Here is a 27,891-nt window from a genome sequence, read left to right as displayed (position 1 = left end):
ACTAGGATAGTTATCATCCTCAAGGCGAAGTGCATGACACGACTCCTGTCTAGAACGGATATGATTCTGGCCTTCCAGACTACGAAGTTTGAGGCTCCGTCCAGTCTGTCTTGGTCTCTTACCTCGTTCACTGCCATCTCGCTACTCCTCTACTTCCCTATTGGAAGTTCTTGGTGTGACTCCCTCTGAGCCTTGAATTCCCTCCTAGAAACCCTTCTGCCAATGTCGAGATGCCCCCACTACGATCGTTAGTGCAACTGCACCACTGATCCAGATTTCTTGGTTAGAAATCCTCGACAACAACTCCCTTGTCCTTGGTCTTGCCTTGTTAGGCACTATTCTGATTACAATACCCCACCAACTTCACTCTACAACTTACCCATAGCCTCCTAAGCCCCAACAAACTAAAGGTTAGAGCTTCTAGGCTCTGCGCAACCCTGACACCAGCAAAATCCGCACCTCTTGGCCACGGGCGTCAATCTTTCCTGACTGAGAAAGATGACCGAGCACTACGTAGGTTGAGTCTGCTCCCCTTTGCCACTGCGCTGATCCTCTTCCCGGCTCAAACTTGATGACGTAGGCACTACGTCACCCCTTCCTTACTGCTTTTCTGCTAGGAACAACTTCTGTCACTCGGGACAACTGTTTTCTGCTACTGTTGCGCTGCTCGACTGATGTCCTCAGTTCTCTTGTGATCTGCAGCTACCCTCTGATACCATGTTGGAATTTCTAAGTCTAACCCGTTAGAAACCCTTCATGTACTTTCTGATTTATTCCTACCTACTTGTTCTGTTAATTAACAAGTTATTTACCATGTAAATACTGAAATTAAATGCAAATGCATGTTCAACACATTACAGATCATCAACTGAAGGAAACATAAACAAGCACACAAGTGACACCCTTGTTTTTGGACTAATGTCCCCGAAAAAAAACCAATGCGGGAAAACTGGTGCAACTATCTAAGGGTTTGATTTATTAAGCAGTTTCAGAATACAATCTGGGTGCCAAATCCAACTCACCCAACAGAGAAAAATATTGGCAATAGTACCTCTCTACTCGGAAGCAGATATTCCGACTGAAACCCTAGATAAACACTCTGGTAGCTCCACAGCTCGAATCTGCCCCACAAAAAACCAGTGTTAGCCTCTAGGGACTGCGTCAGCCTCTCTCTGGCCCAACGTTAGCCCAACGTCACTCTGGCTTGGCCTGCGTCAGCCTCTGAAGGCATTGAATCAGTCCACTGGCCCTCTACGTCGCTCACGCTGGCCCTCTAAGGCACTGCGCAACTCCTGGCTGGCTCTGTGTGAGCCCTGGCTGGCTCTGCGTGAACCCTTGGCTGCGTCTGCGTCCCTCTCTCCGACTACTGCGCTGATCCTCCCGGTGTTATCTCTGCCTCTTTGCTTCTGTATTCACCGCCTCGCAACTGCAACTCTGATCACTATCTCAACTTTCTCAGCAAACCCAACCCAAGAAAGTCGAAATCTTGATCTCTTGGTGTGTTCTTCAAGTGACCCTCAAGCCTCCTCTTATACTTTTCTCATTGACAAATCTGTTATCACTCAGGTTTTCCTTAAGCTCCGGAAAGGATACAGCCAAGATAACCACAAACCAACTTTGGACTGCAGGTTCTAGCCCACCTGCAATCAGAGAGGGCTCTCTCTTTGTGATTTAGCTTTGTTGATGATGATTTTAGGCTAGCTATTGAGTTCAGGGTTTTTGTTTGTGTTTTGGAGGGAAGGGTGATGCTACAAGCAGAGAGGCAATGCATATTGTGGTAAGTTTCAAACCATTGGGCATGAAGTCATGGAGTAAAACTGCTGATGCGTTTTCTTGGTTATAAGAAAAATGAAGAGCAGGGTAGCTGCTCATGAAACAACTTTCGAGCTTTAAAAGGATGAAGAAGGGCTAACGAATGAGAGGCAACAAAGAATCCCTCAAACAGGTTAGTAGAAAGAAGATGAATGAACTTTATCTGGGAGCAGCTAAGAATTCCTAGATGACAGTCATTCATATGTGAGATAGATCAATATGAGCCATAACAGAATTCATATTTATGTCTAGATCAAGAAGAAAACATTAAGAAGCCACAAAACCTGGGCATAGAGTGCAGCAAAGCAAATTCTAAACCAATCCTTTGTTATGTGACTTGAGCATATGTGAAAATGAAATAACAGAGGTAAGGAACACTTATTGTTTCATTTCGCAGCACAAGAATTCCTCATTTAATTCTTCAAAAACATTAACAACACATCAAAGAGTCCATTCTCCAAGCTTGTAAGCAGTCTTTGATTATAGAAAAATATCAGAATTACAGTGCGAGTCTCTCTTGGATACATTAGCCGACCAACTCTTGAAACACTACAGAGGGTGGTATATATAGGAAAAATTCTCCAAAATTGTTTATTACAGCTGTGACCTAAATAGGTCTGAAAGTAAAAGATTACTTTAACCTAAACCTATCAGAAATAAATGCAAGAAAATATCTATGGGCTGCGCTGAGGGCAGCCATATCAAAACTGAATTAATGCGATGTGCTTGGTGGCTCGGTGCAGTGCTTCTGCAATAACTGTGCATGTACTTTTGCTCCATTGTAGTTCGATGGCTTTAAGTGCTTTAATTGTGATTTGAGAGCTGGGATGGGCTTCCACCTCCTGATTTGACTTTGTTGAATGCCATTCAATGTTGACCTGCTTTGGGAACTGAAGATTTTCATTAAAAAATTTAACTGATACTCTTTGCCGCTTCATCCTTCCTCTGATACTCTTTGACGAATGAATCGGGTCGGTTCTCTCTTTCGCTGTGGGTCAAATCAAAACTTAATGGCCGCTGTTCGGCCCTCTGTTTCCTTTAGAACTGTCTTTTGATCCTTTCTGCATGCCTCGCGAAGAAAAACGGGTCATTCGACGCCTTTTGGGCTTGCTGGGAGCTACGCAATGAGGGGCTTTCCACTTTGGCCCTTTTCCCGTAGCCATGCGCGATTAGGGCTAGGTGCTAATCGTGCATGAAAAACTGCCTCGGAATTTGAATCCGGGCTTCCTAAGAACGATTTTCGCCTTTCGCCTCAAAATTGATGATGACGTCAGCGGGTGGGACCATGGTACGACGGATGACGTGGCAGGATGATGTCAGCAAGGTGACGTCAGCATGTACAGTGGATGACGTGCCAAGGGTGACTCGACAGGAGGCCGATATTGTGTAGATAGCGTGGCACGGTGACGAGGCAGGCACGTAGAACTGGATAAGTGACATGGGGCGCGTATACAGAAGGCGGAAAGCGGTTTCATCGGACCGCTTTCTGTACGAGGGTGGTATCCGTCAAAGCCCTTCCGATGCAATAGAAAGCGGACAAGTGTCTTTTGTACGGCGGAGAAACCGCCTCGCCATTGAAAGCTAACGGCCGAGCAGCGGGGCGCCTCCGAAATCGCCGAGAGCCGTCGGATGGGGAGGGCCCGATCCGACAGTGGTCGGAACAATGATTTGACAGGATGATAACGCACTGGGCCCGCCCGAATGTTAAATCTTTATACAGCGCTACGGGGGTTTAAACTTTGGGTTATATGGGTTTAGTGGGTTTGCAAATGGCGCGGGTGGTTATTAATTTGATCGAATATCAAATTAATTCCAAAGGGAATGTATGCGCGGAAGAACTTAGTGTAAAGTTTACATTTGGGGGGGGAACAGTGGTTGTTAATTTAACCAAATGTCATATTAACCCCGAGTTAGGACGCGGAAGGGTTAATGCCAGGCCCCAAACGAGCTTAGCATTCCCCGGACTTAGGAAATATGGCTATAGTGCCAAGGGGAGGGGCTATTTAATATCTTTTTTGGGGATTTCATATAGTTTTAGTAGTGAATAGGGATAGGGAAGAAATTAGGGAGCTACATAGTAGAATTAGGAGTTAATATGATAATGGTGGAGTGGAAGAGGAAAGAGAACAATGGTAAGTCTATGAAGTGAAAATAGACATAGAGATTATGTAAAAGATGAAAACATGATTTTTACACAAGAAATGTGGCTCCTTTTCATGAAGAAAGCCAAAACCTTGACTTAATGTTTTACAAAAAAGGAAGTAAGATTAGGACTTGTTGGGCAGATCCCAAGGTCCTTTAGGGGGATGTTAGTAAGGAACTTTGAGAGGGAGGTGAGGGGAAGTTAGACATGCTTTTCAACATTTTGCCAGAAAAAAACTGCTTTGATACCTCTGCCACTGATGAGATGAGCCTTCTTTGACAATGCCCAAAAACTGAAGATGATCTTGCTTCCGCAGCCCCAGGCTACCTAGCCAATTTACAACACCTAGCATTTTTTGTTTCTTCCAGAAGGGTGCACTTAGACTTGCAAACCCTGATTGCCTTTTTTCTTTTCAACTGCCCTCCTATCTAAAAATTATCCTTATTGCTTCCAAGGGCCCATATTAAGCTGTTGGGCTCCTTCGTTCTCTTCCTAGCTACTAATCTGCCAAGCTTAAACTGTTTGGACAGATAAACTCTCTATATTCTAAAGCAAGAAATTTAAACCTAGGGAAACCAAGTTTAGACTGTTTGGCTTTCCTTTAACTAAGAAACCTTAAAAAATGGAACTTTAGCAGCATGAAAAAGGTGAACATTTTTGGCACTTCCACTGTCAATCATGAAATATGAAACCTGTTGCAACACGAGGCTAACAAAATCAACGACCAACATTAAGTCCCTAATCAACAACTAAGATTAGATCTGTCTTGATCCTTGACTTTTGGACCATTCTAACACATTTTTATATTAATCTTCATTAATATTTTAATTTTCCCTAAGTTTAGACTTAGGGACTCCATTAAAAATATTAATTATTTTAATATCTCGCAAACTATTTAGAATCTGCCCAAATCCTTTCTAGATATTGGAGATCTCATGTGCCTTAGCCTCTCCACCAATTTTCGTGGCTAAAGCACATCCGATGCTACCCCAAATCAACAACAGTTGCATGGATTTACTAATGTTGATTGCGCTGAAAGCTCTGATGATAGAAATAGCACCTCTAGATTTTGTTTTGGTTTGGGCTCCGCTATGATTTCATCGGCTAGTAGAAAGCAAACTTTTGTTGCTCTGAGTATGATTGAAACTAAATACATTACTACATGTTATCCCTGTTGTGAAGTTGTATGGCTTTGGAAATTGTTTGCTAGTTTGTTTGATCAAGTGTTATAATCTAAGCTATGTGAAGCTTTTTGTGAACTCAATGTTTCATGACAGGTCAAAGCACATTGAGATAAAGTATCATTACATCCAAAATATTATCCAAAGAGGAGTTGAAAGGCTCGAATATGTCCCTATTAACGAGCAAGTTGCTAATGTTTTGACAAAGTCGTTGTCCCAGATGAAGTTTGCATATTTCAAAGAGAAACTTGGAGTTGTTGAGAACGCCTCTCTGAGACAGAGGAAGCACTAATTGCTTAGAATCATATGATAAACAATCTTCTTTAGGTTGAGGCTATGAGACCTATAGATTGGTTAGGAAGATTGTCACTCTCGTAGGTTGTGCGTTGTGAGACCTTGTGGTGCAGGAGATATATATTGATGAATCCTCTTGCAGGCTATGCGCTATGAGACCTTGTGGTCCGAGAGATGCATTGTTTTGGTGATTCCTCCCTTGGGCTGCGTGTTGTGAGACCTAGTGGTCAGGGAGATGTTTTGAGATGAATTGGATGCTATGTATCTTTCCTTATGATGAGACTTACGATCTCTCCCTTAGGATGTGTGTTGTGAGACCAATGGATTGGTTGAGGAGATTGATCCTGACAAGAGAGAGAGACTTGGATTCTTAGGTTGTATGCTGTGAGACCTATGAACTGGTCAAGACGATTGATCTCGAGAGAGAATGCAAAACTACCTCCCTAGCTAAGAGGGAGTATTGAAAATTTAAGTAGATGTGGTTGGTATTTTTCATTGGCAAGCAAAGGAGAAAATTCAAAACTTTAAGTTTGACCAAGTCGGCCCCATCTTCTTTAAGTCAGCCCCACATGAGCTAATTAGCCCTCCTCGCACACATAAATAGGGCATCGTTGGGATTCATTTGGAGCATCATCACACACATTCATTCGATCTGCAATTTCAGAAAGGCACCACACATGCGAAGGAGAGAGGAAGCATCTTTGACTTGCATTGACTATCTTCTTTTGGAGCTGCGTTGACTTCGTTTGACTTGGCCATTTTGACATCTGTTTGACTGCTGTTTTGATCATCCTGGAGAGCTGAAGACTGCAAAGATACTTTGACTTTGGTTGATTGTGATTTCGTCCATGTGTTGTTTCATTGACCAGCATTGACCACATGCTTTGACTAGTGGTTTGACTGAAATTTTTGATTGGTGCGTTGACTGTTTTCTTATGCTACTTCAGGACTGAATTTCAGCCCTCTGTTCAGCAACCTCAAGGTCGAAATTCAGCCTCTTTGTGCAGACTGCAATTGTTGACAAGAGTTGACTTTTCTCTCTCCTAATTGACTGGTTTTGACTAGAACAATATTGAGGTCAGATTTGAATCTAGTTGGAATATTCTTTGATGTACTATTGATGAGCAAAATCTTTCTCACAAGGTAATAATTGGTTGGGCTTTTTCCTTGTGGGTTTTGCCCTGGCTGTGAGCCTAAATTCTTGGTGTCTCTTGTCTACTGTTTACTGTGATCTCTATATTGCTCTATTGATGAAATGAATGGTTGAAGTTTTTCATGTATAGCTACTTGATAATTGGAATATAAAATAAGGGCTGGTTAAATCATTAGAAGAAGTTATCAATTGTGAAAAACTACTCTAGTCTTGACTGCACTAGAAAATCAACAGAATTGGGGTGACATTGGTCTTCATCAGCAAATCCTACCCCTTTAATGTATGGCAACCAAAGTGTTATCAAGCGAAAATCTAGTTTACCTTGGCAGAACTAAAGACATTGAGGTGCATTACCACTGAGAGGTTGATTCTCTGCTGCTTCACTGAAGATAAGCAGGCACATTTATTCATCAAATCATTGGGCAAAGAAAAGTTTAGGAAATTTTCAAGATGTGATCTGTGTTAAGGCCAATGAAATAGTCATCAAAAAGGGTTTCAGAATTAATGCCCATTCCTGTTAGTAATTCATGTTAGCTAGTAACTAGGTAGTTGTCTCAAGGTTGTTCCTTCTTGGTTAGCCAATTTATAGGATGCTCTCTAAAGTTGTTAGTTTTCAATTAATGAATTGTAGGTGCTTGTCTCTGCAATTAGTAATTTCTGCTAGCTAGTAACTAGGTAGTTGTCTCGAGGTTGTTCCTTTTCAGTTACCCAATTTATAGGATGCTCTCTAAGGTTATTAGTTTTCAATTAGTGAACTGTAGATGCTTGTCTCTGGCTGTTACCAAATTTGTAGTAAGTTGAAAAGTAAATGCACATCAGCATTAGGAAAGTTTGTTTCAGTATTCATATAAAACCGAAGGACATGAAGACATCCCTCTCTGTATTACTGAATAAATTGAAACATAAGTGCAACAATCTTAAGTTTTCTTGTCACTACAATTTTTCCTAAAAGTCTGCTTTCCAAGATTAGAGAACACCATCATTTGGTTACAACAAATTATTATCTCAGTAGAAGAGTAGTTAAATTTGTTCACCTTCAAGAAACCAATTACGATAGCCAGCAAAATGGCTTCTGGTTGGGACATGATTAAATGAAATTATATTAATGTCTGTCAATGAACAAAATAAGTCAATGAGACTTTAAAATACAAGTAATAATAACAAAAGAAAGAAAACCCTACCTAAAAGAAAAGAAAGAAATGTCAGTAAATAGAAGTGGGGTTAAACTCAGAAACGGTAAACCATTGAAAGTTGAAAATGAAGTGAACTGCAACGCAGGAGAGAGACAGAAAGAAAGCAATGTCCATTGCCATGACAAGAAGTCAACCAAGCCATGTACTGAAATTAATGATAAAGTGATCTTTAGCCAGTGTGAACTAGCATTTATTCTTGACTTCATCTGTCTTCATTGGAAGAATAAAATTATAAAACATAATCAAGTTTACTGATTATGCCTTTTCCCGGATTCCAATTATGTTTCTTTTACATGAAATCAATTTGCTAACATGCTAAAACTTGACAGCACCAAAACCTAAGCTTGAAGTGTCTGCTGTAACTGACACCCACATACAACAGTAATCCATGGAATTTGACATCTAAGCCATTTCACTATCTCTATACTGTCTGTGTGCACTAATTAAGCTAACATACTATTAGGATGATTTTATTATCATGAAAGATTCATTATATTAGGATTGAAGCTCTGGATGTATTAATGGCCAGAATTGGTGCCTGGTAGTTATCTTCGGCCAGTTTCTTGTTTGATATCAGGAAGTACTAGCGGAAATGAACCATCGCCCATGATTTTAGTCATTTCAATTGAATGGAGATTCGTCTTACTCCTGATTTGAATCGTAGCTTCCATAATACTAATTAATCATTCCAGAGGAAATAATTGTTTTCTGACAATCTGAAGCATCATATTTGTAACTTGATTTTGCACTCAATTTCTTGCGGCGTTCCTCATAGGTAGCTGCATAGAAAGAAGTAAAGTTTAGTTCACATAATAAACTATATTGAAATTTGACATTGAGCAAATATACCATATACACATGGAAAGAAGAAATACTCGAAAAATATTTAGAAAGAATAATGTTTTTCTCCCAATAAATGATTCAGCCATTGATTATGGGTCAAGACACGTATTAAACTTTCTATTAGTTGTGTATCAAAAGAGGAATTCAAAGGTAGCATTATCGGCTAAACAGGATTTTGATGTGATGTATATTCCTTGACTGATAAAGTTTCTGATATTTCCTTGTATAAATTTGTCTATTTTGTCTATCGACAAGAACTGATTAGATAAATGCTGTGGGTTATGATATGCATGATATATTCATGTCAGTACATTACAGGCCTTTGCAAAGCACTTGTAGAATTTCTCAGATAACCAAGTTAAAATGGAAGAGGTAACCCAAATAAAGGCCATTTGGGTAGAAAAAGAGCTCAAATTCAGACTTCAGTCAGGCCTTCTAAGGTCAATAACAGGTCATGTTTATCAAGTTTATCTGAAGCCAACATAATCCTTGTTCATCTCACCAAGCCATGATAGCTTGAGAAGTTGCAGGATAGAAAGTGGCATTCATCGGACATCCACATGTTAATGTGATACTACATCAACATACCTCGAGTATGTTCTCGGTACTGGTCTTTCCAAAAATGCAGAAAGAAGTCAACTAGCAGGTTGTTTACCATACAAATTTCAATATGCCCATGAAGGGCTGGAAATCTAACTTTTCTTTACTATAAAATATGTGACTCTCTTCTTTTATTCTTATTTCATTTATAATGTGTCAATTATTATAGAATTAAAAAAAATCTTACCAGAACCGAGCGGTGTTAGAAAAATTGAACCAGTTTTGCCAAAACCAGCCAGTCTGACTGGTTTACAAGGGTTGCTGGTTCCATACGCTGATGGTAGGGATGACAAAAAGTACCGGAAAAATTTAGAAGAAAATTTGAAAAAGAAAATCCCTCATAATTAATGGTAATCATAAGCCGTTAAAGTAAAAAAACAAAAAATATAAAGGAGGCCCACGGGGGTCTTGGATAGATGGTGATCAGGTGCACAGTTAAGGCACTCCCAAATGTTAAGTTGCTGGTTCAATTCCCTGCCCTCTTCAGGTATTATTCTTGGACATGACCATGATGTAGCCTCACTGTTGCCAAACTTACAAAAGAAACTAAAAACAAATAAAGGAGAATGTCAACTTTTACTTAAAATTTAACATTACAATCAATTGTTTCAGGATACTTGAGAGTGGTTAGCTGTTGAAATTTCCAAGTCTATTCGTTAGAAATTTTATCTGTATTCTTCAGGTTTATTTCTCCTAGATGTTAATTACCAACAAGTTATTTAAACATATAAACATCGAAATAAACACAATACAGACTCAACCATCTACAGATCAACATCTGAAAGAAATAGCAAACACACAAGTAACACTATTATTTTTGGATAACTTGTCCCCAGAAAAACCCAATGTAGGAAAACCGGTGCAGCAATTCCGAGGGTTATATTATTATGCAGTATATCCTTGAGTACAACTGGGTGCCAAACTGGCTCCCCTGACAGAGAAAAAATAACTGGCATTTATACCTCTCTATTCGGAAGCAGGTATTCAGAAAACCTGCCCCACGAAACCCTCTCTAGCAACTTGAAGCACTGCGTCATCCCTCTTGGCCTCTGCATCAGCCTCAGAACCCTCTGCTTCAACCCTCTGAGGCACTGCACAGCCTCTGGGACCCTCTGTGTCACTCCTGATCCTTCTGCGTGGATGACGCAGGCCATCTGGCCTCTGCGCTATCTCTGCGTGGCCTACTCTGCCTTCTACATCTGCCTCTCTGCCTCTGCGCTGGTCCCTTCGCACTATCTCTGCCTCTCTGCCTCTGCGTTAGCCTCTCGGCACTATCTCTGCCTCTCCGTCCAGTACTCATTGCCCCTCGCTGCTGACTACTGATTCAACTTTACTTAGAAACCCCGCTCTAGTAAATCGAATCACTAATCACTCTGGTGTGTTCTCCAACTAACCCTCAAGCCTCCTCTTATACTTTTCCTGTTGGTCCTTCAACGACCGAGATTACATCTCTAATCAACGGCTAAGATTAGATTTGGCTTGATCCATGACTTTTGGAAGCTTCTAACCCAGTTTTATATTAATACCCATTAATATTTTATTTTTCCTAAGTTTAGACTTAGGAACTCCATTAAAAATATTAATTATTTTAATATCTCCCAAACCAGTTACAATCTGCCCAAACCATTTTTGGGTCTTGGAGATCTTATGTACTTTAGCCTCTCCACCAATTTTCATGGCTAGAGCACATCCGATGCTACCCCAAATCAACATTCCCTCTTAGCGAGGATTGTGCTCTAGTAATACTCCACACTGAGCATCACTCTAATTATACGACACCGGTACCTATGCTAATGCTAGGCCTCCCCGCCTAACATCCTCTGCATTGTTGCATCCTGTATTGTTGCCCATGGCCCTGCCATTGCCACTGCTGCATCCGTACGGCAGCGCCCTCTGCATTTGTGCTACTGCTGGTCCTTTCTCCCAACACTGCATATGCACTGCAACTCCCTCTCATCATGCGACATTGTGCTACTGCTAACTGCTACTGCACTTCAACTCAGTTACTGAGAAGTAAGTAATTGATCCACCCAACTACTGACATCCCTGTCAGGCTAAAAACACTCCTTGTTTGGGCAGATTCTAACCGGTTTGGGAGATATTAAAATAATTAATATTTTTATTGGAGTTCCTAAGTCTAAAACTTAGGAAAAATAAAATATTAATGGGTATTAATATAAAACTAGGTTAGAAGGTTCCAAAAGTCATGGATCAAGCCAAATCTAATCTTAGCTATTGATTAGAGATGTAATCTCAGCCGTTGAAGGACCAATAGGAAAAGTATAAGAGGAGGCTTGAGGGTCAGTTGGAGAATACACTAGAGTGATCAATCATTCGATTTACTAGAGTGAGGTTGCTAAGTAAAGTTGAATCAGTGATCAGCAGAGAGGGGCAGTGAGTACTCGACAGAGAGGAAGAGATAGTGTCGAGAGACTAGCGCATAGGCAGAGAGACAAATGCAGAAGCCAGAGCACGCCAGAGCCCAGCAGAGACAGCGTAGAGGCCAGATGGCCTGCATCATCCACGCAAAAGGCAGCAAGAGTGACGCAGAGGGTCCCAGAGGCTGCAGGGTGCCTCAGAGGGCTGACGCAGAGGGTTCTGAGGCTGACGCAGAGGCCAAGAGCGCTGACGTAGTGCTTCAGTGTGGTTGGAGAGAGTTTCGTGGGGCAGGTTTTCTGAATGCCTGCTTCCGAATCAATGATTTTAAAACCGGAACCGGTGACCGGACCGGTCCACCTAATGAACCGGTTTACCGACCGGAACCGGTCTAACCGACACTGGTTTGGTCTAAACGAACCGGTTTTAAAAAAATACATTAAATAATCAATTTTTAATGAAACAAAACTATTTTTAAGATGTAAAACCATGATTCCAAGCCAATAGAGACAAAATATGCAAAGTTTGCTCATTTATATACCATGTAAAGGTGAATACATCAAAATGGCACTGAGTGCAATACATATCATCAACAAAATAGCAAAATACATAACAAATGAGGCTCTAAATGGCCTATAAAGTCCAAAAACATTGCTGCAAGCTATGAGGCCATTGGCCTACTACAAGTCTACAGTATACACATGATCAATCATCAAGTTCATTACCACTACTAGTAGTAGACACAAGATCATCATCAGGAGCTACATAGACATCATCTGGTTCAGAGTCTGAGGATGCCTCAGCCTGATCTGCAACCTCAGTATCAATGCCACCAATGACAATAGAAGTGGACCTAATGGAAGCACGAGTTTGTCGACCTGCATGACTAGTGCCTTCCATTGGTTCCTTGCCTTTCCTTGATGCCGCTATTTGGTTCTGATGCCACCACATAATCTGCTTCATCCCCCGCCAAAGCCATGTCGATATCAAAATCAGCCTCAAACACAGGTTCTTCAGTATCCTCCACCCATTCTGATGTTGGATCAATATCGTCCAACACAATGGGATCTAGATCAGGAGTTTTTCTTATCATTTGGAGCTCTAATTGCATTTATTATTTACCCCCAAACCATGAAATCCTGAAAACCATTAAGTCTGCTGAATTTTGAGTGAAATCTAAAATTCTAGTTTCTGCATATGAAATCCAATGAGGTCGAAACCACTCTCAAACATCCTGAGTCATTTCATGGTAATGTTAAAAATTTAAGTAAAAGGATGAAAATGAAAATTAAAGGAAATGTCACTTTTACTTTAAGAATTTAAAATTACCATTAATTGCCAACATTGTTAGGGTTGAAACGCCCTTAGTCCCCCCCCAAAACCCCTCAAACATAGTCAAAAACATGTTTTTTTAACTTTATGGTGGTTGTGCCTAAAACCGACCGGTTTAGGACAAAACCGGCCAGTTTGTAACAAACCGGCTGGTTTTGTCCTAAACAGGCCGGTTTTCACCGGTTAGGGCCAAAAATCGGGCAAATGAAGGGTCTGACCGGGTTTTTAGGCCGGTTCGGACCGGCCAGCTAGCTAACCGGCCGGTTTGACCGGTTACCGGTTTTTCTGAGCGGTTTTTAAAACTATGTTCCGAATAGAGAGGTATTACTGCCAATTATTTTTTCTCTGTCAAGTGAGTCAGTTTGGCACCCAGTTGTACTCAAGGATATACTGCATACTAATATAACCCTCAGAATTCTTGCACCAGTTTTCCCACATTGGGTTTTTCTGGGGACGAGTTGTCCAAAAATAACGGTGTCACTTGTGTGTTTGTTATTTCTTTCAGTTGTTGATCTGTAGATGGTTGAGACTGTATTGTGTTTATTTCGATGTTTATATGTTTAAATAACTTGTTGGTAATTAACAAGTAGGAGAAATAAACCTGAAGAATACAGATAAAATTTTTAATCAACGACTAAGATTAGATTTGGCTTGATCCATGACTTTTGGAACCTTCTAACCTAGTTTTATATTAATACCCATTAATATTTTATTTTTCCTAAGTTTAGACTTAGGAACTCCATTAAAAATATTAATTATTTTAATATCTTCTAAATCGGTTAGAATTTGCCCAAACCATTTCTGCGTCTTGGAGATCTTATGTGATTTAGCCTCTCCACCAATTTTCATGGCTAGAGCACATCTGATGCTACCCCAAATCAACACTCCCTCTTAGCGCGGATTGTGCTCTAGTAATACTCCACACTGAGCATCACTCTAATTATACGGCACTGGTACCTGTGCTGATGCTATGCCTCCCTGCCCAACATCCTCTGCACTGCTGCATCCTGTATTGTTGCATCTGTACGTCAGCTCCCTCTGCATCTGTGTTGTTGTTGGTCATTTCTCCCAACACTGCATCTACACTGCAACCCCCTCTCATCATGCTACATCGTGCTACTGCTAACTGCTACTTCACTGCAACTCAGTTACTAAGAAGTAAGTAACTGATCCACCCAACTATTGACATCCCTGTTAGGCTAGAAACACTCCCTGTTTGGGCAGATTCTAACCGGTTTGGGAGATATTAAAATAATTAATATTTTCAATGGAGTTCCTAGGTCTAAACTTAGGAAAAATAAAATATTAATGGGTATTAATATAAAACTGGGTTAGAAGGTTCCAAAAGTCATGGATCAAGCCAAACCTAATATTAGCCGTTGATTAGAGATGAAATCTCGGCCGTTGAAGGATAAACATGAAAAGTATAAGAGGAGGCTTGAGGGTCAGTTAGAGAACACACCCGAGTGATTAGTCATTTGATTTACTAGAGCGGGGTTGCTAAGTAAAGTCGAATCAATGTTCAACAGCGAGGGACAGTGAGTACTGGACAGAGAGGCAGAGATAGTGCCGAGAGACCAACGCAAAGGAAGAGAGGTAGACGCAGAAGCCAGAGTAGGCCACGCAGAGCCCAGCAGAGACAGTGCAAAGGGCCTGCGTCATCCACACAAAAGGCAGCAGGAGTGACGCAGTGGATCCCAGAGGTTGCGCAGTGCCTCAGAGGGCTGACACAGAGGGTTCTAAGGCTGACGCAGAGGCCAGGAGGGCTGACACAGTGCTTCAGTGTTGCTGGAGTGAGTTTTGTGGGGCAGGTTTTCTGAATACCTGCTTCCAAATAGAGAGGTATTACTGCGAGTTATTTTTTCTCTGTTGGGTGAGCTAGTTTGGCACCCAGTTGTACTCAAGGATATACTGCATAATAATATAAACCTCAGAATTGTTGCACCAGTTTTCCCCATTGGATTTTTCTCGGGACGAGTTGTCCAAAAATAACGGTGTCACTTGTGTGTTTGCTATTTCTTTCAGTTGTTGATCTGTAGATGGTTGAGACTGTATTGTGTTTATTTCGATGTTTATATGTTTAAATAACTTGTTGGTAATTAACAAATAGGAGAAATAAACTTGAAGAATATAGATAAAATTTCTAATCAACGACTAAGATTAGATTTGGCTTGATCCATGACTTTTGGAACTTTCTAACCCAGTTTTATATTAATACCCATTAGTATTTTATTTTTCCTAAGTTTAGACTTAGGAACTCCATTAAAAATATTAATTATTTTAATATCTCCCAAACCAATTAGAATCTGCTCAAACCATTTCTGGGTCTTAGAGATCTTATGTGCTTTAGCCTCTCCACCAATTTTCATGGCTAGAACCATAGTTTTCAAAACCGTTTTAAAAAACCGGTTACCGGTCTAACCGGCCGGTTAGCAAGGCCGCCGGTCTAGACCGGCCAAAAAACCCGGTTGGAAGGCCCCCTTCGCCCAGTTTTTGCCCTAACCGGTGAAAAACCGGCCGGTTTAGGACGGAACCGGCCGGTTTTTATCAAACCGGCCGGTTTTAGGCATGCTCCATGACAAAGTCCAAGAACTTGAAAGACAGATGATCAACAGTCAAACCTCTTGTTCTGATAGTACCATTTCAGTGGCTATGCGAGTAGGTTATCCCATTTACATCCAATCTACATCTCCAGGGTATTTAATTTGGATTATCCTCCTGAAATCACCAGCGTTCCAATAGATTTTATAGTTCTCATTTTACTACAACAGAGATTCACCAATTCTCTCGTTTAACAAAATAGCACACCATAAAATAAGACAGGGAAGCAGATCTTTAAGAGAGGGTTGGTTGTGCCCTTTACCTTCTATAATTCATGAATTGGTTTACTTTGCCCCTATATTTAGGTATCAGTAAGGCTTAAATTTCCCATCTATTTAGTTATTAGTAATAATTCCTAATCATCTAATTTCCAAAGGTTTCTGATCAGTAAAGTTTGACCTATGAAGTGAAATTTTAGGAGGGGATCGGTTGCTTCCTTTATCTTCTATAGTTCATGAAACGGCTTACTTTGCCCATGTATACAATTATCAGTAATAATCCCACTCCTCTGATTTTCCAAAGGCTTCTGATCAGTAAATTTTCGCCTATTATTCAAGTACAAGAAAATGGACCACTTTCACTAGCATGCCTTTGGAGAAAGCACATTGTGGTAAAGGGAGTTCTATCACAGTGGAAATGAGACCAAGTACTTCTTCAGTTGAAACTTGAGAAATCAAAGGTCCTCCCTTGAAAAGGTCAAATCTTTTGCAGCAGGCCAAAGACATAAAGGACATGTTGGATTGAAGATTGATGCCATATGCATTTACTACTATGAACACTTAGGTTTTGAAATCTAATGCTAAGGCCTGAATAATGAAGATCATTATTTGCACAAAATGTTGCTACAGTGATTTGGAAGCAGTGATGGACTTCATCACATGAGCAAAGGCTCTAGGGTTTTGACATTTGGGTGTGAAAAAGGAACTTGTGAAATTGGAAGGACTGTAGGCCAATGGCCTCATAGCTTGCACCATTGTTTTTGGACTTTATAGGCCATTTAGAGCCTCATTTCTTATGTATTTTGCTATTTTGTCGATGATATGTATTGCACTCGGTGCCATTTTGATATATTCACCTTTACATGGTATATAAATGAGCAAACTTTGCATATTTTGTCTCTATTGGCTTGGAATCATGGTTTTACATCTTAAAAATAGTTTTGTTTCATTAAAAATTAATTATTTAATGTTTTTTTTTAAAACCGGTTCGTTTAGACCAAACCAGTCCCGGTTAGACCGGTTCCGGTCGGTAAACCGGTTCATTAGGTGGACCGGTCCGGTCACCGGTTCTGGTTTTAAAAACTATGGCTAGAACACATCCGATGCTATCCCAAAGCAACATTAGCCTCATCAGACTTCACACGGAGAGAATATAATTTTAGATGCCATTCATGTTGAGAAATCAAGAGGCTTAGGAATTAGAATAGATTTCTCTTCTTTGATAATTTCATGTGAATGTTGTTGGCTACTTATTAATGTTTATTATGTCTTCTTCATCAAACAATTACCAAACTTATAGAAACATGAAGATCACAAGAAACAAAGAACACATGATATAGGATTCAAGCCAACATGAAAACCCCACAAAGGGGAAAACCCAGAAAAATTCTCTTCTTATAAAATCAGATCAAAGTGAGGTATCCAAGACTGATGACCATAAAAGATTCCAACCCTCTAAATTCCAAGTCAAGCCCTCCTTCCACATAGCAAATTCATCAACAAGAAGAGACCAGTAGCATGTACAGCATCGGAAACAATCCTTCACGACGAGCTGTGTCAAGGCAGAATTTCCACAAATCCAAGCCCTTCTTTTTCTTGTCAACTTCAGACTTTAGCCCTCCTTCCCTCTGCGATATTTCAGATCAGATCATTGTGAATTATGTATCTCCAAATGAGCTCAACTCTCCGTCTATTTATATTGTCCAAAGGGGTTCGAATAGACATGTCTTCTGTGGTAGGGCCAACTTGGCATCTAGAGGCAATTTTGACCCAAATTACATATTTGAATTTTTTTCCCTGGCTATAAATAAGCCTTTGACTTTGACCAATACGAATAATAATGAACATGAAGAACATGCTTCAAATTTTCAATAAAATAATAATTTGACTTGAGCATGAAACCCCTCTTTGATTTTTTTTTTTACATAAAATATACAATAACATAAATACAATAATAATTATGAAGACCGAACCTAGTTACATTTTCCAACACTGCCTCTTAACTAGGGAGGTATTCATAATTACACAACTGGTACAAGGATACTCTCAAATTGAAATATTCTCATTAGAAGAGTCAGATTGGTAAGCCATCATTAAGCATCAACATCATGACCAACATTGTCAAATAGCAACATAGCAAGGCCTTGACTAACAAGCTCTAACTCTCCACAAGATTAGATAATTTTGGTGGGCATCCGCCTAAGCTTCATCCATAAAATCTCTCACCTTAGGTGCTGCTCTAAGAGGGAAAACCTACGTCTTTCTCTCTCACCTTGGGGACTTCTTTGAGGGTTGTATGAGCTTAGTACTCCTTGGAATAAATCATAAGAAACCCTTTCTCCTCCTTTGCCTTGACCTAGTGAATACCTTGGACTTATTTCTTCCCACGATTATTCATAAAACCCTAGGTCTAGTGCAAGTCTTTTCTAGGTCTCTCAAAGGAGCAAAGAGCCCATTGTAAGTGTTAAAACACCACACAAAGCTTCTTTGAGAGGTCCTACCCCATCATTTGGAGTCTTCATCTTAAGAATACATATAATCATCACAAATCTCAAACAAGTCTTGATCTCCTCCTAGGCCTTTCTTGGAGAGTGTTTAACTTCCTTCAAGCATTGAGCCATTGTTGTGTCTCTCCTTGAATGGGATTAGTGGAATCCTGCCATACCTAAATCATTGATCTATTCATTCAAAGTGATTCCCTTCTTACTGGGATGCCTCCCATCGGTGAAAGTCCATAAAGAGCAGGGGACTTTGACTGAGGTGACAGTGGGTAATTGTCCCATTGTTGTCACTTAACCTAGTAGTTGTCCCTTAGGTTTTCCCTTCCTTAGGGCCCTACTAGATTGTGTGATAACAGGAAGGATTGACAATAGAAAATTTGTGATCACAACTTTACAAACTGATGAGGTAATAAGAAAAGGTAAAGACTTGCCCTTCAACCCCATAAAATTTTAAAAAATCTAAAACAACTTTTTACCTTTATTTGGATTTTATTTAACTAGCATGCTGAAATTTCCAAGTCTTTCTAGCTAGTAAAACACTTGAAGAAAAGAGTCTAAATTTTAATTTTAACCAAGAGATAGATATGTCTGTTTTCTTGAATTTATTTTACATATTTCAAATAGGTATATCTAGTTTCTGTATGCAGATCTACAGATATATATTGCTATCATTAATTTCAGATTGCATATTTCACCAAAAAGATACTCAACAAGGCTTCATACATCAAATATGTACTTTATCTTTGCCTTGTATTAGCTCATATTTGTTATAATCTCTTTATTATTAAATTTGAAGCTTATAGAAATTTATTTTAGACCCTTAAAAATTACATTAGTAATTGGAATAATTTTCTAGGTAAATACCCAAGGGGTTTTGACTTTAGTACCTCCAAAATAGAATTTTCAACTTGTTGGAATTTCAATTTTCCAGCAGGTCCAAGGCTTAAAGGTGGTCTAACTTAACCCGACTTTAGTCTTTTAACCTCCCCGCCTCTAAATCTAAGATTTGGAAGTGTTCTAACACTTTTAGATATCTATTAAGGGGTTTACCAGTTTATTAATGTATCTTCCACAAAAATTACAGCCCTGCTAATGACAGCGCAGCAAGAAACTTTACAAAGGAACCTCCCTAACCGGGTATGCAATCATTGAATCACTTCTATAATCAGTTAGGATATTTAAAATATATCAAAATTAATCACTCACATGCCATATCAAACACAATTTTGAGTATTCTTGCTTGCTGTTAGACATTTATTTGCAAATTATAGCCCTTTTAAACAGGACAAGCATTATTATTCAACAATCTCCCTAACCAAGTATCATATCATAGAATAAATTTATTTTCTGGTTAGTATATTTCAAATACATTAATTTGTGTTATCTCTTTGACAAATTTCATCAAATTTTATGTACCTCTAGGATGATTTAGTTGAATGCATATTGCAGATTTTTTAGTATTAAGCCAGCAAGACAACAATGTAAAACTCCTCCCTTCAGCCAATATGACTCCATTATAAAGCAATGGTCTAGTAGCGGGTTGATTAAAGTATCTCGTAGGAAGCCTCTCATAGCCTTGAGGTAAGACTTAATGCTTAAAGAGTGCGGACCTGGGCCGAAGTGACAATGGGCCTCCATCCTGTGTGTGCTGACCATAGTGGATTGTATGAACTTCAGCAATCCACTAAACAAAGTGATAACAGTTCCTTTCCTTTCTAAGGTTTTTCTGCACAATATATTTAGATTTTAAGACTTAGATAATAATCAGTAAAATATACTTTCAACATATCACTTATGCATTAACTATATATATATATATATATATATATATATATGATGTTCATCTAATATTAATAATCTATTATACAAATTATAATGTTCCATTTTCTGGTTTCTGAAATTATTAAATTACCATTTCAGAATCACCTAACAGTTTCCCCATTCCAAGTTTCAACTAAACCAAACCATGCAAACTAAATTCTTTCAGTTTGTTCTTTTTTTGTTGAGAGTCATGGTTCACTTTTACAATGTAGTTAACTTTAGATGGTTCAGTTCCCGTTTCTTTAATATTTTGCCAAAATGCAGTTTTCCAAGCTGCACCAAAATTTTAATTTTCAAATGCAGCAATTGATAGTAATACTTACGTTCAGTTGGACGACTAGACAGAGCAACATGCATTGCCTTCTTTTTTCCTCGTCTTGACATCAAAGTGTTGCAAATGATTGCTTCAGATAATGTTACTACAGTATTAGATATGAAGCAACAAAACGTGATGATAATTTTGTTTATAAAAGAATTTCAGAGCTTCCACAAGGCAGGCTAACTTACCAGAACCAGTAAGTTGAGATGAAGCTTCATGAAAGATTACAGCCTGCAGAAGGTGGGCATGAAGTTTCTGTGATATATCCATATGTATGTCGCTAGCTGCATCTATCATCATTTATAAAAAATAAAAAAATAAGATGAACTAAAATCCCATTTGGTTAGCTGAAGGTGGAAACAAGACAGCATGTAAAAATTCATAAGCAAAAACGTTTTTTATTCATTATACAAATTTCACAACCAGGTGGTTCCCTTTTTGAAGATTACAAGGATTTCTGATTTCATAATCTGGAGATAATGAGTACACCATTAACAAGGAAATGCCAGAAAAATTGCACTGGGGTACAAGTAATAATGGAAATAAAATAAAAAATAGCATGCTTCTGTCTTATAGTTGGGTAATGAGATAAAATCAAATGAAACAATTTTATTACTGTCTACCAAATGGCCACAAAGTTGGTCAATGTGACTCAAAATTCACAATTGCAGCCAATGTCAATACATGATGGAAGTGTAAAAGCAATTCTTCTCACTACTCTACTAAAAGCAAAGAAAGAGATAACTAATTAGTCAGAAGAAACATAATAAATATTGCAGATACAAAACCATGACCAAAATCATGTTGAGCCTACAATGCAAATGGCAACACATACCGGAGCTAGAGGCAGAATGAGGAGAGAGAGAGAGAGCATAGTTGTGAAGGGACTGATGCACTGCTTCATAATATCTTTTGAATAATACCCAGGGCTAAGGGGCCCTGGCTTTGAAATCCTAGGGACAGCCCTTGATCAATGAGAACCATCACTCCCGACATTCAAGGTTGGGGAGGAAAGTCTCTAATTGGATGACTGGCTGTAAGAGTGGACTTCGAGAGTAAAGCTATGTGCAGAGTGAGGCCAGCCCTGGATCCTCCTAAAGTTACTTTGTATGGGGGCCCTGTTGGATTTGGAAAAAGAGCTCCTCAATGTCTCACAAACGCCGATTGACCCCTCAAAGGGGTCAAGAAGAAGTATAAGGTCTCACCAGTCTGGTGTCTATAGTGTCCTTCATTTGTTGCCATTGGCAGATATGACAACAAGGAAGAAGAAAGTGATCTTGCTGATGGGATCCAGACAGCGATGGTCACACTTGGTCCTTGGAGTTGTACCCTAAAACCTCCCTCATGAAAAGAGGCAAGCATCTTTGATCCAGAATCTGGTTAGTGGAAGGTTGATAACTTGAGAATGGAGAATTGCATGGATCCTCACAAGTGATCAAATACCGCTTATTTGAATTTATGTTTTCTCCAATCTACCAATTGTCCCATTCAAAATATATACCTTGCATCTTTCTCATGTGAAGGTAGTTCGCAATTATGTGCCCTTAGTGAGTCCTAACCTAAGTCACATGACACGAGGACATGAGACAGACGAGTATTTGACACAAAACATGATGACCCCGGAAAGAGGATATATATATATATATATATATATATATATATATATATATATATATATATATATATATATAATACTGAAATATAGTGCTATTCCATAATTTTAAGAAATTAGAACATCTACAAATATGAATCACGATGATATCTATTTGGTAATTTACTAATTTAGTATTTACAATTTTACAATTTTAGAACTAGTTAGCAACCCCGCTCTAGCAAAATGAATGACTAATCACTCTGGTGTATTCTCCAGAGTCCAACTAACCCTCAAGCCTCCTCTTATACTTTTCTCGTTGGTCCTTCAATGGTCGAGATTAAATCTCTAATCAATGGCTAAGATTATATTTGGCTTGATTTATGACTTTTGGAACCTTCTAACTCAATTTTATATTAATACCCATTAATATTTTATTTTTCCTAAGTTTAGACTTAGGAACTCCATTAAAAATATTAATTATTTTAATATCTCACAAACCGTTTAGAATCTGCCCAAACCATTTCTGGGTCTTGGAGATTTCATGTGCTTTAGCCTCTCCACCAATTTTCATGGCTAAAGCACATCCAATGCTACCCCAAATCAACACTCCCTCTTAGCGAGGACTATGCTCTAGTAATACTCCAACTGAGCATCACTCTGATTATGTGGCACCGGTACCTATGCTGATGCTAGGCCTCCCTGCCCAACGTCCTTTGCACTGTTGCATCCTGTACTGTTGTCCATAGCCCTGCCACTGCCACTGTTGCATCCGTACGACAACCCCCTTTGCATCCGTGTTGTTGCTGGTCCTTTCTCCCAACACTGCATTTGCACTGCAACCCCCTCTCATCATGCTGCATCGTGCTACTGCCAACTGCTACTGCACTGCAACTCAGTTACATAGAAATAAGTAATTGATCCACCCAACTTCTGACATCCCTGTCAGTCTAGAAACACTCCCGATGCTGAAGCTTCCTCTAATGCTAACAAGTGCTCCCTCTACTGACCTCTGCGCTGTTGCAACAACTCCCTGCATCTTGTACTGTTGCACACCTCTCTATGCCATCCTGCACCGTTGCAACACTCCCATGCCTCTCGCACTGTTGTAGCCTGCTAGCCTCACGCTGCCCGGGGACTCCTGCACTGTAGCACTCTCTGCCACTTCATCCACATCCGTCTCTACCGACATCCACGAATCCTGCTACTCCTCTTCAGGGCTCCCGTAGCAAGGTATAATCCAAGAGGTTGGGTACCTCAAGGATCCTGCCCCTCATCGCCTGTAGTCCTCCTGACTATAGCTCGATGTATCCCCACTTCTTCTCAAGTGGCACATGAGCACTCATGGCACAATCGACTTCTTTCTTTGCCCTCGCTAGTGCTGCCTTCAATTCAGAAGCCTCTCCCTTATTCTTCTTCCTTGGACACTGGTTCACATAGTGACCCAGTTCCCCACAATGGAAACACTTGACCTTGGAGAGGTCCTTCTTCTTCCTCTTCTCCTGCTTCCCTACAGATGCTAGAGCCGCATCCTCTTCCTCTTCCTTCTTGATCCTGACCCCTCTGCCGCTACTCCCTGCCTTGGTCAACGGTCCAATCTCTTCTTGACGAAGAGTTGCCCACAGTTCTTCCCAATCCGGAAGACTCGTCCTGCGCAGTATGCTCTGGACAAATCAAGCCTCGGAGACTGCATTAAGTGCGGTCCTCACCATCAATTCCTCATCCGATGTGGCCCCTATGGAAGTTAGTTGGTCATAGATCTCCTTCAACCGACTGAGGAAGACATCTATCTACTCTCCCTTCTACATCTGGTATGACCTTAGCTAATTCTCCAGGAGCATCTTCCTCTACACGGAAGTATGTTGGTACAATGTCTTCAAAGTGTCCCACATCTCCTTTGTCGTTTCCTTCTCGGCAATATGTGGTACCACATGATCCTTGACCCCATCAAGGATGATGCACTTTGCCTTAGCCATTGCCTCCTCGTACCTATCATTTGCTACTGGGTCAACTGGGATAGCCATAGTTCTCAAGGCGAAGCCCTTGATGCAATGTCTGTCTAGAATGGACAAGATCCTGGCCTTCCAGACCACAAAGTTGGACGCTCCGTCCAGCCTATCCTGATCTCTCAGCCCATTCACGACCATCTCTCTGCTCTTCTTTGTCGACTCCTCCGAGTCTCTCTCCTTCCCGCCTAGAAGTTCTCGGTTCGACTCCTGCTAAGTCTCTCTACTTCCCGTTTGGAAGTTCTCTTCTAGACTCCCTCTGAGTCTCGATTTCCCTCCTAGAAATCCTTCTACCAACGGTCAAGTTGCTCCTCTCCGATCGTCCGTGCAACTGCAACACTGATCCAGATTCCTTAGCTAGAAATCTGCCTAGGAAGCAACTCCCTCTACCTTTGTCTCGCCCTATTAGGTATTGTTCTGACCACAGTACCCCACCAGCTTCGCTCCACAAACTACCCACAGCCTCCTATGCCCCAACAACTTAAGGATTGAGCCTCTTGGCTCTGCACAATCCCGTCATTGGCAAAACATCTCCCTCAATCAACTACGTCAGCCACCTGACCTCTGTGTGAGCCTATTTTTGCCCTCTTCACCCACTGCGCTGCCTTTCTCTGGCCCAGATTAATGACGCAGTCCCTCTGCGTCACTCCTTCCTCTTTCGCTTTCTGCAAGGATTAACTCAGTCACTCGGGACAACTGAATTGCTGCAAATTCTCTGCTAAGTTGATGCCTTCAGTTTTCCTGTGATCTACAACCACGCTCTGACACCATGTTGAATTTTCTAAGTCTATCCGTTAGAAAATTAATTTGTATTCTGCTGGTTTATTTCTTCTACTTGTTTAAATTTGACCAAGTTATTTAATACATTTAAATATCGAAATAAACACAATACAGTCACAACATCTACAGATCATCAATTGAAAGACAACAAGCACACAAGTGACACCGTTAATTTTGGACAAATGTCCCCAAAAAAACCCAATGCAGGAAAACCGATGCAGCTATTCTGAGGGTCATATTATTATGCAGTCTATCTGAGTACAACTGGGTGCCTAACTGGCTCACCGGACAAAGAAAAACACGTGGCAGCAATACCTCTATATCCGGAAACATTTATTCAGAAAACCTGTCCAACAAAACCCTCTCTGGCACAACTAAAGCTTAGCGCTGGCCCTTCTGGCCTCTGCGTCAGCCCCCTGCTAACCTGCATCAACCCCAGGACCCTCTGCGTCAGCCCTATGAGGCACTGCGAAGCCTCTGGGACCCTCTGCATCACTCCAACAGCCTTTGCGTGGATGACGCAATCCCTCTGGCCTCTACGTTGTCTTTGCAGGGCTCTGTGTAGCCTGGACTAGCTGCTGCTCTCGCTCTCTTTGCTTCTACGCTGGTCTCTCAGTATTGTCTCTGCCTCTCTACCTCGTACTCACTGCCCCTCGCTACTGATCACTAATTCAACTTTGCTTAGCAACCTCGCTCTAGCAAGATGAATGACTGATCATTATGGTGTATTCTCCAAGTGACCCTCAAGCCTCCTATTATACTTTTCTCGCTGGTCCTTCAACGATCGAGATTAAATCTCTAATCAACGGCTAAGATTAGATTTGGCTTGATCCATGACTTTTGGAACCTTCGAACCCAGTTTTATATTAATACCCATTAATATTTTATTTTTCCCTAAGTTGCAGGAAACGTTGGCCAGGGGTCCATTTCCAGCCGGAAACGAAACAGAAACGAGGAAACTCGTACCATACGGCCTGGAAACTCGTTTCCAACCATACTGGCCTGTTTCACTCTGGGGAACATGGCCAGTACGGCCGGAAACGAGTTTCCAGGCCATACGACAGAGTTTACAGTTAACACTTGACGTTTTCTTTCTTTTTTTTCTTTTTTTTTTCGCTTCTAATTTTTTATTGGGCGACTAAAATATCTTCGAGATGCTTCTAAATGCCTCTCAAGTTATAAAAAAGAGGATTTGTTTGAGTGGGGCAGCCTATGGCCCTAGTGTTGATATGCAGTTCATGGTAATGTTAAATTCTTAAAGTAAAAGTGACATTCTCCTTTATTTTTCATTTTCATCCTTTTACTTAAATTTTTAACATTACCATGAAATGACTCAGGATGTTTGAGAGTGGTTTCGCCATCATTGGATTTCATATGGAGAAAGTAGAATTTTAGATCTCACTCAAAATCCAGCAGACTTATTTGTTTTTCAAGATTTCAGGATTGGGGTAATTGCAATGTTTCCATTGGATTTTGTCATGTACTAGGGTATGGAACTTGTATTTAATCAAGCGAGCCAAGCCCTCTATGCAAGAGAGACTCCCAATAATCAAGAGCACATAGGGTACTAGGGTATGAAACTTGTATTTAATCAAGGGCACTAAGGTCGTTTGACTATGTAGGAGGAGACTCCCAATCAAGCACGAAACAAGAAATTAGGAATTTCTCGTCGCTAATTAATTATTTTAATATCTCCCAAATCGTTTAGAATCTGCCCAAACCATTTCTGAGTCTTGGAGATCTCATGTGCTTTAGCCGCTCCACCAATTTTCAAGGCTAGAGCACATCCAATGCTACCTCGAATCAACAGCCTTTTGGACAATTCGAACTACCACATGGAAGATTCAATTTGCATGGCTCTTGCCTTGGGATTGTCACCACTCCCTTATTGGGATTGGCTCCCATAGTTCTATTTATATGATCCTTTGGCACTTATTGTAGCATCTTGATACGAGCTCGTGCTTGGGGAAGCTTTGCTCTTTTGTACACTTACATTCTATCGCAATAAAAGACTTTGGGGTTCACTTATAAGGTGTTGTTCTTCTTGACCATGGTATAATTTTTTATCATGAGCTCCATTTTCTATTGGTATTATTGTGTTTATCATTTCCATATGCTTGTAGAAGATTTGTTTGGTAGATTTATCTTGCATGAACAATTGTGATGCAGGTGCTTTAGGTCGTGCACATAAACAACATAAATTATTGAAGTCAAACCAAGAGCCTAGCAATGTGATGGGTTGATTATGAAAATTCTTATATCCAACAATCTCTAGAATCGTACTGCAACCAGCTGAATCTACTTTACCTAGATCGTATATTACATTACAAAATTATTTCAGATTTCTTCTTGAAATATTGAAGTAAATTACTGAAGCAGCCTGCACCAAATTAAATATGATTCTAAAACACAGAAAATGAGCAAGGAAATACAAACACATAGGACACCGTTGTTTTTGGACAAAAGTGCCCGGAAAAACCCAATGCGGGAAAACCAGTGCAGCAGCGCTGAGGGTTTATTATTATTAAGCAGTAGCAAATTTTGAATACATCGTTGAATACCTCACAGGTTTATTCAATTACAAAGAGAAATACTGGAAGAAAGAACTATCACTGGAAATCCTAGTTGATCCAACCCTAGACTAATTTCCCCCTCGGCTTTTCTGGCTGCCTTTGCGCAATAATTGTGTCAACCCAGCATCAAGCTCTCTGGGAACTGCGTCACTCCCCTGGCTGGTTGATTCGCTGCCCAAGAGATTCAATTTCTGTCGCCTGGTCTCACACCCCGGCTCTCGGCTTTTGAAACTCAAATTCCCTCTGCAAATTTCGGACTCCTCACTGGCTTCTGTGTTGCCTCTGCGTGGCTCTGTGTCAGCCCCTCTGGCTCAACGCTGTCACTGCTGGATTACCCTCTGCCTCTCTCTATTGATGATTCTCCAGCTGATAAAATCAATCTCTCCGGAAGATATCCCTGCCCCTCTGCTACAAGAAATATCCTCAATCGAATTTTCCTCCTGAGAATTTCTCATTTTAGAAAATCGATTTCTTGACCTCTCTTGGTGTATTTTCCAAATGACCCTCAAGCCCCTTCTTATATCTTCCTGTTGGACAATCAACGGCCTAGATTA

General features: G+C 40.3%; 1 protein-coding gene across 5 annotated transcripts in view; it reads right to left on the bottom strand.

Moving 5' to 3' along the window:
* Positions 1–7,903: 7,903 nt before the first annotated feature.
* LOC149246828 (Pseudouridine synthase family protein) overlaps positions 7,904–27,891 on the bottom strand; it is a 362,779-nt gene continuing 342,791 nt past the window's right edge. For 2 of the 5 annotated variants that reach the window (XM_089458031.1, XM_089458030.1), the window contains exons 14-16: positions 20,576–20,677; positions 20,392–20,472; positions 7,904–8,555 (exon numbers count right to left, since the gene is read on the bottom strand). In XM_089458031.1, coding sequence (XP_089314157.1) covers positions 8,452–8,555; positions 20,392–20,472; positions 20,576–20,677 — 287 coding nt within the window. In that variant the 3' untranslated portion in view covers positions 7,904–8,451. Of the gene's footprint in view, positions 8,556–20,391; positions 20,473–20,575; positions 20,678–27,891 lie in introns of those variants that run through there. The other 3 variants (XR_016266560.1, XM_089458033.1, XM_089458032.1) reach the window with 3 other exon arrangements.

This window comes from Pinus tabuliformis, chromosome 7 (assembly GCF_031772625.1).
Source record: "Pinus tabuliformis cultivar Carrire ecotype Pingquan chromosome 7, CPIR1, whole genome shotgun sequence".
Classification (NCBI taxonomy): Eukaryota; Viridiplantae; Streptophyta; class Pinopsida; order Pinales; family Pinaceae; genus Pinus; species Pinus tabuliformis.
Note: the sequence above shows the minus strand (reverse complement) of the source record. Positions and strands in the feature narration are given on the sequence as shown.